This window comes from Colletotrichum siamense, assembly GCF_013390195.1.
Source record: "Colletotrichum siamense strain Cg363 chromosome Unknown KSG_Cg363_contig06, whole genome shotgun sequence".
Lineage (NCBI taxonomy): Eukaryota > Fungi > Ascomycota > Sordariomycetes > Glomerellales > Glomerellaceae > Colletotrichum > Colletotrichum siamense.
Genome location: NW_023501019.1, coordinates 3023555 through 3037074, shown reverse-complemented (window position 1 = coordinate 3037074; position 13520 = coordinate 3023555). Strand labels below are relative to the sequence as shown.

Below are 13520 nucleotides of genomic sequence, written 5' to 3'. Positions count from 1 at the left end.
CATAGCCGGTCAATTCCCGGTGACCGGACCCCTACTCCGATATGATCCGGCCACAGGCCACCCCTGATCAGACGGACCGCTGCACAAGGAAACCATCTCAACTCGAGATTACTCAATTGACGACGCATAAGGTGAACGCGTCGGTTGAAGTCATTATAAAAAGCGTTAAATATTGTTTTTAGTCTCTCTACCATTCCATTACCCATGACATATGATGCAGCCCTTGAACACCGGAACCCGAATCGCACAATGAGGTATCTTGACCATGCTTACACCAATTTCCGCCAATACAATAATTATGTATGACCAAATGCTTTCGTCTTACCATGCCATCACCGTCCCTCAGGCACCGTCTTACATGTGGTTGCGGTTGTCAAAGGGGTTGTGGCCGTTGTTGGCGTGGCCATTGTTGTGGTCGTTGCTGTGGTCATCGTTGTACGGCTGCTGGTTGCCGTCGTTGGCCATGAGAGGCTGCTCAACGGCGATCGTGGGCTTCTTGGCCAGCTTTGCCTCCTTCGCAATGGCCGCTGCCTCGGCCTTAGCGAGGATGCGCTTCCTGTTCTTGCGGTCGCGGCAGCAGAGGAAGGTGATGAGCGCGATGGCGCCAGTGCCGGCAATCGCGAAGAAGAGAGCGACAGCGATACCAGCACCGCTGAGGGTGTTGTCAATCACCAAGCAAGAAGGGTTGCCGGAAGAATCGTCCTGGCAAAGCATGCCCGCGGCGCAGGTCTCGAACGCGACGGTCGTGGAGTAGCAACCGCTGGTGATGGTCTTGCCAGAAGCGGTGCCGGTGGATTGGACAGGGCAAGCAGTCGTCGACTTGGTCGTCGTCGTAGAGCAGACCTTGGTCGTCGCGGTCGTTCCCGTGCCTGTGGTCCCGGTACCGGTTGAAGCGGCGGTGGTGCCAGTAGCAGTGGTGCCAGTACCAGTAGTAGAGGCCGCCGTGGTAGTGGTTGCAGCACTAGCCGTGGTGGCAGCAGTGGCAGCTGTCGTTGTCGTCTCCGCGGCTGTGGTATCTGTGGTCGCACGAGCCTGGACGACGCCGAAGTGGCGGATCTTCAGCTCTTGGGCAATGTTGCCATACTCGTCACATCTGTCCAGGGCCCATTGAGCCTCCACCATCGACTCGGTAAAGTCGCAGCCGGAGTTGATCCAGCAGGTCTCGAGATCGGCCTGTGTAACGTCGTCGGGAATCATAAACAGGCAGGCTGCAACGGAGCCCGCCATACCGCAGCCACTCAGCCGGGAAAGTTCGACATTTCGCGATCGGAGGCAGTGCAACCTCGCGGGAGTGACGGCTGAGGCGGTAGTTGCGAGGAGCGCCAGGAGCGCCGAGGCGGATTGGTAGGAGCGCATTTTATCCGGTTTTGTGGGGAGCTGTCCCAACTGCCGGAACGGAGATCGGTCGGTAGGGTGGGTAAAGGTAGGGTTGTAGATCGGAGTGTACGCGGAAGTGCCGGCCCAGGAGCTTGGGTGAGGAGCAGCTTCTGCAACGAGTTACTGTTGGGACGATGACAGCTTCCTGATTGGGAAGCTTAGTTTGGTTCTCTTGAGAGAATTCGAGAAGATGTCGTCGGTGAGCTTTGCTTGGAGGGGTTTGACGAAGGGCTGAAGAAGAGACAGAAGACTGCTTATTAGACGTCCCAGCAGAATCGGTCAGGTGAGGGTCGATGGAGGGGTCGGATTGGGAGCACCGCGTCGAGGTTAGTAAACAGAAAGGGGAGAGAAGCAGGAAGGATCGAGCCGGGTGAGATGGGAATGAGGGTCATATAAAAAAGAAGGCGAGAGGGATGTGAAGGACGCCGGCTGGCGCCTGGGGCTGGGCTGGACCACTGGATCCTTTTTTTGGCGTGTTGCCATTCTCGCCGGCCTGGCACTGGATTTGTCTCTCCCCAGTCCTCCACATCTTCCAGAGCAAGGCCTGCGAGCGAGCGAGTGTGAGCTGAGATGCCAACGCCAGTGCCACGAGCATCTGCACCTCAGCGCGCGGGCCCTCACAACCTCGTTCGGGTAAGGCGTCTGATGGAGCGGGCATGGGAAGGTCTCCGCTTAGGCTCACTTTTGTGGCTTACCTGCAGTAGACCCAGACGATGGACAAGTACTCTCTGGTAAGGCTGGAGCCCGTTTTGCGGCGGTACCGTAGGCTATTCCCGTGCCGTCTAGGGGACGGCATTGAGGCGAGGTACTTGAGCATATTGGGGGTACGCAGCATGGGCTCCGGAGTACGTGTCTTGGTGATGGCGCTGCTCTTTTGCTGCTGCTGCGGCACCGCCCTTCCCTACCAGGAAGTCCTCTGCTTGGGAGCCAGCGAATGAGAGGGTGCGGCGTGGTGGCTGACGGCGTCCGCCTCCATATTTAGGCCATGCCCTCATCTCATCTGGAGGGGTTCGCCCCATGCTGCTTACGTTGTTCCTGGACGGGACGGCCATCACCGGCCGGCTGGGTGGGTGAACGGGTTCATCTCTGGAGCCTGCCCACTTGGTGTTGGGTTGTTGACGTTCTGCTGGCGTGATGGTCTTCTGTCATTGCCATCTTGACTCGGTCACGAAAGGATGCCTTTGTGTCTCGCCAACTTCAGTATTTCCCGTTTCCCGGCTTTGCTGGCTCAGGTTGCCTGTTGCTAAAAGCAGCTTTTGCTGTTCCCGTCTCATAGCTTATCCTGAACGGTGTAAGCGCAAAAGGCACTGAGTAAACTCTAACAATGCCCCACGAACAGGGGACCACCCTTCCGCCGACGTTCGGATTTTTGGCCAATGGCAGGCACAGTTCGGACGACGTTTCGCCAGTCTTTGCAGTGTTTTCTGACAGTGTCTTGGAGCTCCGCAGGCTGCAGCATTCCTGTTGGACGGAACGAGGACGGAATGAGGGGGCGGGCATCGGTTGAGAAAAACACAGAAAGAAAAGGGGCCCCTTCGCTTGCTCGGATAGGTACGAAGTAGCTTCGTGGGCTGTGGTGATGGGGCTTCTGACATCCCTGTTGCGGCTTGAAAAAGTGCTTGAAGGTGCTGGGCTGCGTTGGTTCGTGGCTGAGACCTGACACCCTGGAACGTGAGCCAGCCTCCCCCAGTCACCAATCCCCGTCACGATTCGGCGGACGCCATGCAGGAGCTGAAGTCCCCTTTCTCAGCGACAACAGCCGCCGTGGTTGGCTTGGCTTAGGGGAGAAAGACCCTGCATGGCGGGTAATCTGAAAGAGGGCGGTAATATTGACCGCCGATTGCCAGACCTGCGCATTTTTAGGATCAAGTTCTTTGAGAAATTAGGTTGTGGTTTCTCGATCGTTCGCGATATCCCGTGTGTTGCCGTCCCAAGCGGCCAAATGGCAGGGAACGTGGAGGTGCCGGGGAACAGGAGTACGCAGTAGAACGTTGACACGGTCAGACCGGAAGCCTCTTTGGCGATGGGGGCCACAGGGCATCCACCTGAGACGGAGCAGTCTTTCGGATTGCAGCGTGATAGGGTAAGCGGGAGGAGAGTAGCCCGCAGCCAATAAGGTAGGCGATACGATCGAGTCTCGGGTTGAAAGGCCATGGACCTTCATCGTCAACGGCCCTGCCATCTGTATTCTGTACCCATGAGTGAGCAAAAAAGTTTTTCGTACCTTGTTACCTCGTAGCCAGTATTGCGGTAGGCTTCCAGAGTGTTCGGGATGGATGTCAGCGGGGCGGGGCGGCATCTCCATTCCCGCTGAGTCGGTGGGCTTGCACAAAATGGGATGAACAGGCCGAGGTGCTTGAGTAAGTATCCCGGACGCGAATGTTTCGATGCCCATGTCCATGTTCTGCGCCCATCGCGAGGGGGGAATGCGAGCGAGTTTGCGTGTGGTGTTGCGAATCGTGCGCTAACCGCGTAGGCGAGGCGTAGAACGACAGGGACTTTATTGAGCCTCTGGAGACTCAGCCTCCTTTTTCCTAAACCCCCGACGACGTTGCTGCCGATATTCTTGGCTCTTGCCTCTGTTGGTGTTTTCGCCGATAAGGCCAGCCCTAGGCAATGGAGGTGAGCTGCCTGGCTTCTCAGGTAGTCGCGATGAACATTTTACGAATACCTTCCTCGGGAAACAGCAAAGGGCAGAGGAGGCAGGCAGCAAGTAAGCTCCAATGGAAGGCCTTCACCACTGGGCTGAGGAAGGAATAATCATTCTGCCTGGGAAGGAACGCGCCAATCTGATTTGGCGTGCACTGGCCGACTAAAGATCCTCCTGCGCTTACCTGACCTGACTTAACCTGCACTGACTGCAGCTGGGCGCTTTCCCTTCCCGCCAGTCAGCCCAGCCCGAGCTTGACATGGAAGTTAGGGAGAACAGGCTCCCACCTTCCGTTCTAATTCTGTCAGCATTCACGACTGCGTTGCCGTCCGCTGCAATTACGGTTGCCCATCCCTACTGCATCTGGAAGAAGCACCCGGCGATGCGTTCCGTCCTTCTCACCGCAACCGACTTGGCACCCGGAGCTCTTTCCGTTGAGCTTAGGTAAGGAAATGAACGGCGCATGAATCTCATTCCCACAGACCTGCGGATACCTACAGCAGCCAAGCTGCCAATGTAAGCTTAATAAGAAACAATTTGGCGCATCCTTTGGAGACTCGTTACATCTTGGCACAAGATCTCACCGTCTTCTGCGATGTGGCTGGTGCTGATCTCTACCCAGCCACGTGCGTCTTGAAACTGGCAGCTGAGGCTGGTGCCAGTGTCTGACATGGCATGCTGTGGTTACCGTACAGATGTTAGAAATGGCTGGCTAGCCGATGCTGTGCATTCCCTTTTTGCCTTGTTTGGTCCATTCATTCCATTTTCCTTCACCACAGAGACAAGGACAGTTCATCGACTCTTTCAACGCATGTTTCGATCCAGAGCGGGTTCTGGTGTCGACTTGCATTCAATGCCAAGACAACGGGCTGCGACTGAATGACGAGCTGCCAATGCTAGATAGCTTCATCACATGATATTTGGGCCACCTACCTACTTAGTAGGGATTCAGATGATAAACAGGGATCCAATGAGGCTCCCAGGTAGGCAGGTAGGTTTGACGTACCTACTTTCCTCAAACCGTGCCGTCGTCGCTTTCCGTCGGGCAGGAGCCGGCCCAGTCCCTGTGAACCACCACCTTCCAGAAACGACATCCCCCGCCCCCACACAACTACGACGTCATCGCTCAGTCCTCAGAGTCCAGACCTCCAACCTTGCTGAGCTCTTCTTCAACAATGTCATTGCATTAAACCTGCGACTTTCCCACTGCTCAACATCATCAACAAAATCCGCATCGTCCCTAAATACCTGACTCCATACGTTTTACAGATTCCCTAGGTAACCCCTTGAACATTACACAACATGCCTCTCGTCGTTCCCGGCATCAACAACATCACCGACGAGTCCAAGACTCAGGAGTGGAGCAACAAGCTCGTCGGAAAGAAGCTCCACGAGGAGGAGTCCAACGAGACTGTAAGTCGCTTTCAAGATGCCGCATGACCTTTACCATATCGTCATCGTACTGACAGCGGCCCTGTTCAGACTTTCTGCAAGAGAGATCTCCCCGAGAAGTCCCGTGTCATCGAGCCCGGCATGATGGTCACCAAGGACTTCGTGCCCGACAGGTTGAACGTGCACGTCAAGGAAGACGGCACCGTTTCCCACGTTGTCCACGGCTAGATCAGCATTCACGACATGTGGCGATCTCCGAGATCCGAGTCCGGGGCTTCGGAGACGCGCGCAATGATTGGTTACGAATAGCAAGACTTTGCATGATTGTACAGAAATTATTTTGAATGAATACACCATTTAACTTGCCTATGAAACTTCGTCTTTGATATTTGCCGCGACGGAGCTTCAAATCCAAGTGACGTGATGCCCGTCTGCTGCGATGCCTGCACCCCTCAATTCTCGGTAGCGCTCTGCCCCTCCAAACTGCACGCCAGGTCTACCCCGCCCGCCCGACTGCGGGGCAATTTTCCTGCGATGCTCGCTCTCCAACCAACCCCACCATCAATTCACCTCAACCACGCCGGGCAAAACCACACGACGCGCCGCATCGCCCTCCTCCAGAACTACCGTGATACCCCCTTCTGTTTATCGCCGTCGTCCGCCAATACCGTCAAAATGTTCAAGAAAGAGTACAGCAGCCACCTCCCCCTAAAATGCCAACCATTCCAACCCAAGCTAACAATAACCCCTCCCTCGCAGTATCACCTCCGCCCCGAAGCAGAAGCTCAAGTCCTCCGTCCAGCGCTCCCTGCGCCAGTCACTGCTGGGCTCCTACCCGCTCCTGAACCCCTACATCGACGAGCTGATGCCCAAGAAGGCCTCCCTCGAGCAGATGAAGCTGCCCGAGCGCTGCTCCCTCTACGTCTGCGACCAACAGCCCCTATTCTACCAGCAGGACAATGGCACCCTCATCCCCCACCTCAAGCTCGTCCACCGCTTCCCCAAGGGCTTCCCGACCATCCGCATCGACCGCGGCGCCATCCGCTTCGTACTCTCGGGTGCCACCCTCATGGCCCCCGGCCTGACGAGCCCCGGCGGCAGGCTGCCCAAGCCGAGGGACGGGGACGAGGGCGTCGACGAGGAGGGGCACTGGAGCAGGGAGCTGGAGAAGGGCGAGCCCGTCGTCATTATGGCCGAGGGCAAGACGGAGGCGTGCGCCGTCGGGTTCCTGGTCGCGGGGACGAAGGAGGTCAAGGATAAGGGAAAGGGGCCTGTGGTCGAGGAGGCGCATTTCTTGGGTGATGGCCTTTGGAGACTTGGATCGGAATAAGGGGGAGAACGTATATTTGATCGGCATATGAGCGTCACGGCCGTTTTTGGTTGAGATGGGGGACACGGGAGCATGGCACGTGAGCATTAGGGGTAACGGAAAAACCTCACGAGAAAAGAACATCACAATGGAAAGAATATTAGCGCGCATTATTCAATCTTCGACACAAAGTTTCTGAGGCTGTTGGTTCTGCGTTAAAGACTGGTCTGTTTCCTCCAGTGACCATTTATGTCGGCGCTTGCCTGCAAGGTTCTCAATATTAAAAGTTTTGTACTTACTTTGGCGAAGACCGTACATATCTCCCAACGTTCCTTCCGTTATATATTTTCCTTCGTGTCTTGTTTACTTCGGAATGTCTGTAATGTCTCGAAATAAATATTTCGAAACCCGCATCTACTCCCGTAACCCTCTGCGCGACTCGTCATGGAAGCATTCAAACCCTCTGTCAAGTGGCCCAAGCTATACCTCCCCGATACTTGGTGCCCTCCAAACCTCGCAGGCGCCGAGCACATTATGATGGCCGAGGGTATCCTCAACATGATAGAAAAAGACACCACAGTCGGTCTCGATCTGACTGTGCCAAAGAGGTTTATCCGCCACTTTCTGCACCTGAAACATGACGACGAGACACGCGAGAAACGACTCCAGGAGGTAAATGCCTTGCTAGAGAGATTCGAGTACGAGGATGCCGAGAACGAGGCCCGGTGCGAGTGCGAGTTCTATGTGGATGATGAAACTCCGCTCACCTGGCGAAGGCTCGACGACAATATGGAGCCTCAATCGTGGTTCTGCAACTACGACCCAAATTGGGCCGAACGCGATCCGCTCCCTAGTCCGTTCGTCGACCAGACCGGCCGACGGCTGCCTTTGTTGGCGGAGATCCAGAGCACCCTGGAAAAGCTTTGGATCGATGAGTCCGACATGTCCCTCGACCGTTTCCGAGTCACACCGCACCTCTGGGCTGTCTTCCAACTCGCCCCTATCGACCAGCTCGAGGCGCTGCTCGGGGACTTGCGTAGTGGAAAGATCACCTGGAAGGACATGCACAAGCGTGTCACGATGTTCCTTGACGACTCTCCCGACAGTCTATTCGCGTGCAAGGCACTGGACTTGCAGGCATACGACATGTCTGCTCTGAAGGAGGTCTCGGAGCATTTAATGTCCCGCGAAGCAATCTGGGGCCCCCAAACCGTGGAGAAGTACAGAGAGATGCTCTACAACATCGGTCCCGAGGGTGCGGGGAACATGGTGCTGAGGCTCTGTCCGCGGCACAGATGGGACAACGCGCAGTATGCGTTTGAGCCTCTTGAGCAAACCGCAGACTCTCTTCGCGTGCGGTTCCGCTTCCTGCCTGACACGAGACAGAAGCTGGGCAGGGAGAGGGCGCATGCGTTGGTATGGGACGGGAACTTGGCTAGGGATCCCGAGGAGTTCCTGCGGCACTACCCACTCGAAAGGGATTACGACCACAACATCTGTCTTTTCCACGTCGCCAACAGCACGACCCATGAACTCAGAGATGGTCAGGTTATCGAGATCAAATCGAAGATCCCGGGCCGGCGCCCAGAGTTTCTGTTATGGGAGATGAGATACAAGGCCCGGCTGATGGTCACCATGATCTCTGCTGCCCAACCCGAAGGCCTCAAGGCCCACGATGTAGCCTATGAGTATGAATGTAGTGAGACTATGAGCTGCACGCCAGGCTGATGTCATCAGAAATCTGACGCATATATCGACTCGAGGACCTGATTGGACTAGAAGGACGTACGACAACGAAGAAGACGACAACAAGAAGACGACAACAGCGACGATAATAGCTACGTAGAGCAGGCCTGAGAGCAGGCCTGAGAGCCCGACGGACACCGGCCCCACTTTCGGAACGACCTCCGAGGAACCAGGCACCGGGTTAGATAGCATAGAAGATTTCATAAAAGACCTACGAACGTTACCAACTCTTCATTTCTACCCTGCATCCCTTGTAATGAAATCACTATCACAGCCCTCGGCCCCCAGCATAAGAACCAGGCTGGGGCAACAAACAGCGTTGATCACGACTACAGACCCTTGTAAAGTTGTTGGAACTCTACCTCGCTAATGCACTGTTCCCTGGGGCTGATGAGATGTTTGAGTCTTTTGAGCCATCGTCCCCGTTGGGGTGCAGGGTTGCGACCAATCAAACCCCCAACTGCACCCCTCGGCGGCGCTTAATCTCCATCTAAACAACCGCCAACAACTTCCAACACAAGGTTGGAGTGCAGTTTGCTCATGGAGCCGTTACCGTTTAGAGTGACGGAATGCTACCTCAGCCTTAGATGTTGCCGGGGTTGATGAAGTTGAAAAGGCGAAAGCCCGCTCCCATCGAAATGTGACGTTGAATCGAGAATACTGCATGCCTTCTGCGCGGCAGCTTTGTTGAAGATGGCCTCTGCAGGGGGTCTTCGCTCGGCACAGTCGCCCGACGATGTTCGGCCAGAACACAGAATCGCTCGGAAGCCGGTCCCGGACAGGAGCTCTACACAGTACAGCGCCCTGACTCCGGAAAGTTCTCCATCATCGCCGAATACCAGCAAGTGCGCCGGAAGAGTAACCGTGACGGAGCAGACTCATGCAAAATGGCGACCCCAGTGGCTCCGGCCACATTCCCTCGCATCATTCGCCGGACTGTTCCTGTGCATTTCGGTTGCCCTCCCAGCAATGCTGTGGTACTCTCAACAACATGACGGCATAGCAAAGACTCGACAAGATTACGGTTACGTGTGGCGGTTCGGCCCAACAGCCGGTAAGTCCTGAATGTCACATGGAAAAGAGATCAGAGGACCAACCCATTCTGCAGTTCTCACGATAGTCGCCGCTTTCTGGGCACGGGTCGAGTTACAAGCCATGAGATACATGCCTTGGATCGCCCTCCGACGCGGCCAATCTCCCGACTACGACCTGGATTACACATCCATGCTGATGCCTACCGTTCTCTACGCATCCCTACACCGGAAACACTGGCTAGTCCTCCTGGTCTCGGTGGTCTCCCTGCTGATCAGGGCCGAGATCGTGCTCGCCCCTGGTCTGTTCCAGCTCACACCTGTCCAGCGTGCAGAGCCGACCAGCATCGCACTGGCAGACTCCTTCAGCCTCACATGGGACACCGACACGGGGCGCGAAGCAATCATCGCTTACTATGCCGCCCGTGCTGTACATGACTTCAACATGACTTATCCTTTCGGCGTCGCCCAGGAGGCTGCCTACCAGACATTCGCACTGGCGGATACGGGCAGAAGAGGTACCACCAGCGCGCCTGTCAGGGCCGAGGTTGACGCCTTCTTCACGGGTATGGAGTGTCTGAAAGCGAAAAGATGGTCAGCTTCGGAGGCAGCAAAAAAACTTCAAAGCAGGTTCTACTCGGTCGATGTTTCTTTCCAATTCGAGGGCTGTCAGCAAAACGTCTCATTCACCCAAGAAACGGTCCAGATGCCAGACACGTCGATAATGCCAGCGAAGATCTATGACTCCTGGCAGCTGAGTAAAGACCTATCACCCAATTCCCGCCCATGCGCCAATCTGCCGCAACAGTATTACCAATTTGTCTATTTCGCGGGACAATATGTGAAGGGCGCATCTGTCAACTCGTCCCGGCCCGTGGAGCTTGTAAAGGCAGATGCCATTCTGTGCTCCCCCACCGCTTGGATATCCAAAGTCGAAGTTACCGATGACGGGATCAGCCCGAACCTCACGGTCTTACCGAGCCAGGAAAAGCGCCTAATCGAAGCTGACATTTGGGGCATCTTGGGAAACGCTGTCCCGACGACTCCTGGAGGTTGGGATTTCAGCTCTCAGATTGGCACCTCCCAGCTGAACTACGGGCCCGTCAGAGGGGAACTCTCGTTCAGCGAAGAGCGAGCCAACTTTTCGGACACAACCGAACTGCTGTACAATTGTACCATCAGCTTGACCAGGAGGCTGGGGCCCCTTGTCGGGCACTACCTGTTTCGACAAAATTACACCGGCAAGTCTGAAGCGGTCGCGGACATGTTTGTTGTCATCGATAGACTGGCGCTCAACCCTCAAGTCTGCTGGGCTATATTTGCTCTTTCCGCTCTGATAGCCGCCATCACCGGCCTCTCTTTGTTTCGATCCCGGCGGTATACCACGATATGGCACCGAGATCCGGCTACCGTCTTGGGACATCTCCTCTTCCTCAGCGACCATCCCGAGCTTCGAGAAATGGAGCCCAATGAAAGCGATGATAAGAGCTGGAGCCATGGTACCTTCGCCCCGATTGTGTTGAGACCCTGGGCACAGATTGCATTTGCGATTTTCGTCTGCGGTCTTCTCATTGGCCTAGGTTCGACGTTGCAGCAGTCGGAGGCGCACCATGGGCTAGCAACAGTCGACGAGAGGGGATACTGGTATCTGTTGTGGACTTCCTTCCCATCGATGATCATGCTAGGCGTCTCGTTGTACATCAGCTCATGCGACTTCGTTTTGAGGGGCTTGTCTACCCTTCACAATCTGTCTACCCGGCCGTGTGACTCCCGGTTACTGGACTCCTCCATGCTGGACATGCTCGGGCTCCGCGCGCTTTGGAAATCATCGCAGCAAAGGCTTTGGACGATTACCATGTCCCAGCTCACGGTAGTCTTTTGCGGCTTCCTAGCCACACTTGCTACCGTCCTCTTCTCAATTGAAACAGTAATCAGCCCCGTGGAAGTGCAGTTGCAACAGCAAAGTTGGTTCGGTGATACTTTTATCGACAACAACACAGATTCACCCGCACAGAACCGCGAGAATATCCGGAGCCTGTTGGCACGTCGCGGAGAAGCTAACTTCACTTACCCGAGAAACACGTATGCCGACATGGCATTTCCTGTGCTTGATATGTCGCAGCTGCCCGTCGCAAACAGCACAAGACAGGTGACGATACAGTTCAAAGTGCCCGCCGCGAAGCTGGTCTCAAGCTGCCAGCGGTTGCCTGAGGCCCGGTTCAACGTCACGGTGATGAACTACACGGAACAAATCTCGCAAAACACATCCGAGACGGTGTACCAGGGCCCGATGCTCATAAAGGAGAAATGCCCTACCGGCTACACGGACAACCTGGGCCACCTGTTCATCTTCGGCCGCAACCAAACAGGCGCGCACAGCGGCAAGTCTAGCTTTGCCGACATCCTGGCATCTCCTGGCAATCTTTACGACATGAACCAGCCCTGCCAACTGAACATTACAGATGCCAATGATCTTCTTCGTCCTACGATGCAGCAGACATATGTTTGGGGCCAGTGGAACTACGACAAGTACGACTTTGACCTGCTGCGGTTTTGGAGGTGCGACTATTCTTGGGCGCAGGTTATGACCGACGTAACCATGGTCAAAGGATCAGACGGCGAGTTCGCCATTGACCAGACCAGACCGCCTGTCCCGGACCTATCTACTACGAAGAAATTGGATCACCCATTCGTCGTACCTGTAAGAGACTACCAGGACCTGTTCATGGTCGTGGGGGCTAGCACCGGCCTTGATGGCAACGTGGCGCCTGAGATTATTATCACCGACCCCTCAGCCGGCGACATTAACCCCTTCTTCCGGCCTCTGATACAGCCGTACGGAAAGCTGCCGCTCGAGGCATTTGGCGACCCGGAGTGGGAGAACACGGTTCTGGAGGAGCTGCATACGAATTTGGGATTCGCGAGTGCGCAGCTGGCGAATCTGGAAAACCGGTTGGACGTAGGGCAGGATTCCAGGACCACCCCGTTCCCGGCCGAGGGTCTGCCGGCTGTGGAGGCTCTTGTGACTGACGGGGGGCAACGGAGGCTGATGCAGAATGCGACGGTCACGTATGTCATTATTGGGATACTTGGTCTAGTTGCTTTGGGCATCTTATGGACACTGTTCTCGAGGGTGATGAGGATGTATGGGGTCAAGAGAGATTGGTTTGCGATGGATGTTAAGGGGCTTGCGCCGGATGGGTTCGGGAGCATTGGTGCGATGACGAGTTTGTTGCGTGAGTCGAATGCGATGGATAATGTGCCGTCGCAGTCAGAAAGAGTCTCGACTGCCGATCTTCATGAGATGCTGAAGGGTTTGTGGTTTCGGCTGGGATGGTTCAGTAGGGAAGCGGATCAGAGGAGGCACTTCACTGTCGGGGTATTGGAGGATAAGAAGTTTTCGTGGGTTGAGAGTAAGATAGAGACGGAGATAGGAGAGAAGCCTATGTATGAGAGGGTGGCCAATACTTCTGATGAGACGACGTATAGAGGAGGCGGGCCAGAAGTTGTAGATAGAACACGGGATGGAGGATGGATTTGATAGAGATTTCGTAGCTACAATGCTTAGATACCTACCTACCCTTATAAGAGATACCTAATACTGAGACCGCATACTTTTCATGTGGCAGAGCGAATACTTTTCCTCTGGTGATATACTCTGCCTTACTATCATCGCTGTCGCTACTTTCGTCTTCTTCATCGCTACCGTCGTCGTCGTCATCGTTACTACTACCATTATGACTTCTACTTCCATATTAACAGGAGTGATTAACCATACAGGAAACATAGCCGCATATACACAGAAGAATTAGGCGGTCTCATAATCTTTAGGTAATATTCCTCATTAGTGAAAGTCCAATCTCAGGGGTCATCCCCTGCCGGTGACTGCCATTTAATGCTTGAGAGGTACTGCCCTTTGCCTTCAATGTAATTCGGCATGTGCGTCGACTGTGACCAGGGTGTCTCAGGGAAATCATTGGCAAGTAGATGAGGTATTATCTTCATATCTAGCGTG

The 13520-nt window shown here is 55.1% G+C and overlaps 3 protein-coding genes across 3 annotated transcripts; 2 read left to right on the top strand and 1 right to left on the bottom strand.

Annotated features, from left to right (window-relative positions):
* Positions 1-354: 354 nt before the first annotated feature.
* CGCS363_v009794 (uncharacterized protein) lies at positions 355-1356 on the bottom strand (the record flags this gene model as incomplete). The annotated part of the gene is made up of 1 exon (XM_036641643.1): positions 355-1356. The coding sequence occupies one exon, from the start codon at positions 1354-1356 to the stop codon at positions 355-357; it is 1002 nt and encodes a 333-aa protein (XP_036493369.1).
* A 3973-nt stretch (positions 1357-5329) lies between these two features.
* On the top strand, positions 5330-5647 carry CGCS363_v009793 (Uncharacterized protein; the record flags this gene model as incomplete). The annotated part of the gene is made up of 2 exons (XM_036641642.1): positions 5330-5440; positions 5510-5647. The coding sequence occupies 2 exons, from the start codon at positions 5330-5332 to the stop codon at positions 5645-5647; spliced, it is 249 nt and encodes an 82-aa protein (XP_036493367.1).
* Positions 5648-9167: 3520 nt separating this feature from the next.
* On the top strand, positions 9168-13017 carry CGCS363_v009792 (uncharacterized protein; the record flags this gene model as incomplete). Its single annotated transcript, XM_036641641.1, has 3 exons — positions 9168-9528; positions 9583-12918; positions 12995-13017. The coding sequence occupies 3 exons, from the start codon at positions 9168-9170 to the stop codon at positions 13015-13017; spliced, it is 3720 nt and encodes a 1239-aa protein (XP_036492782.1).
* Between the last annotated feature and the right edge of the window lie 503 nt (positions 13018-13520).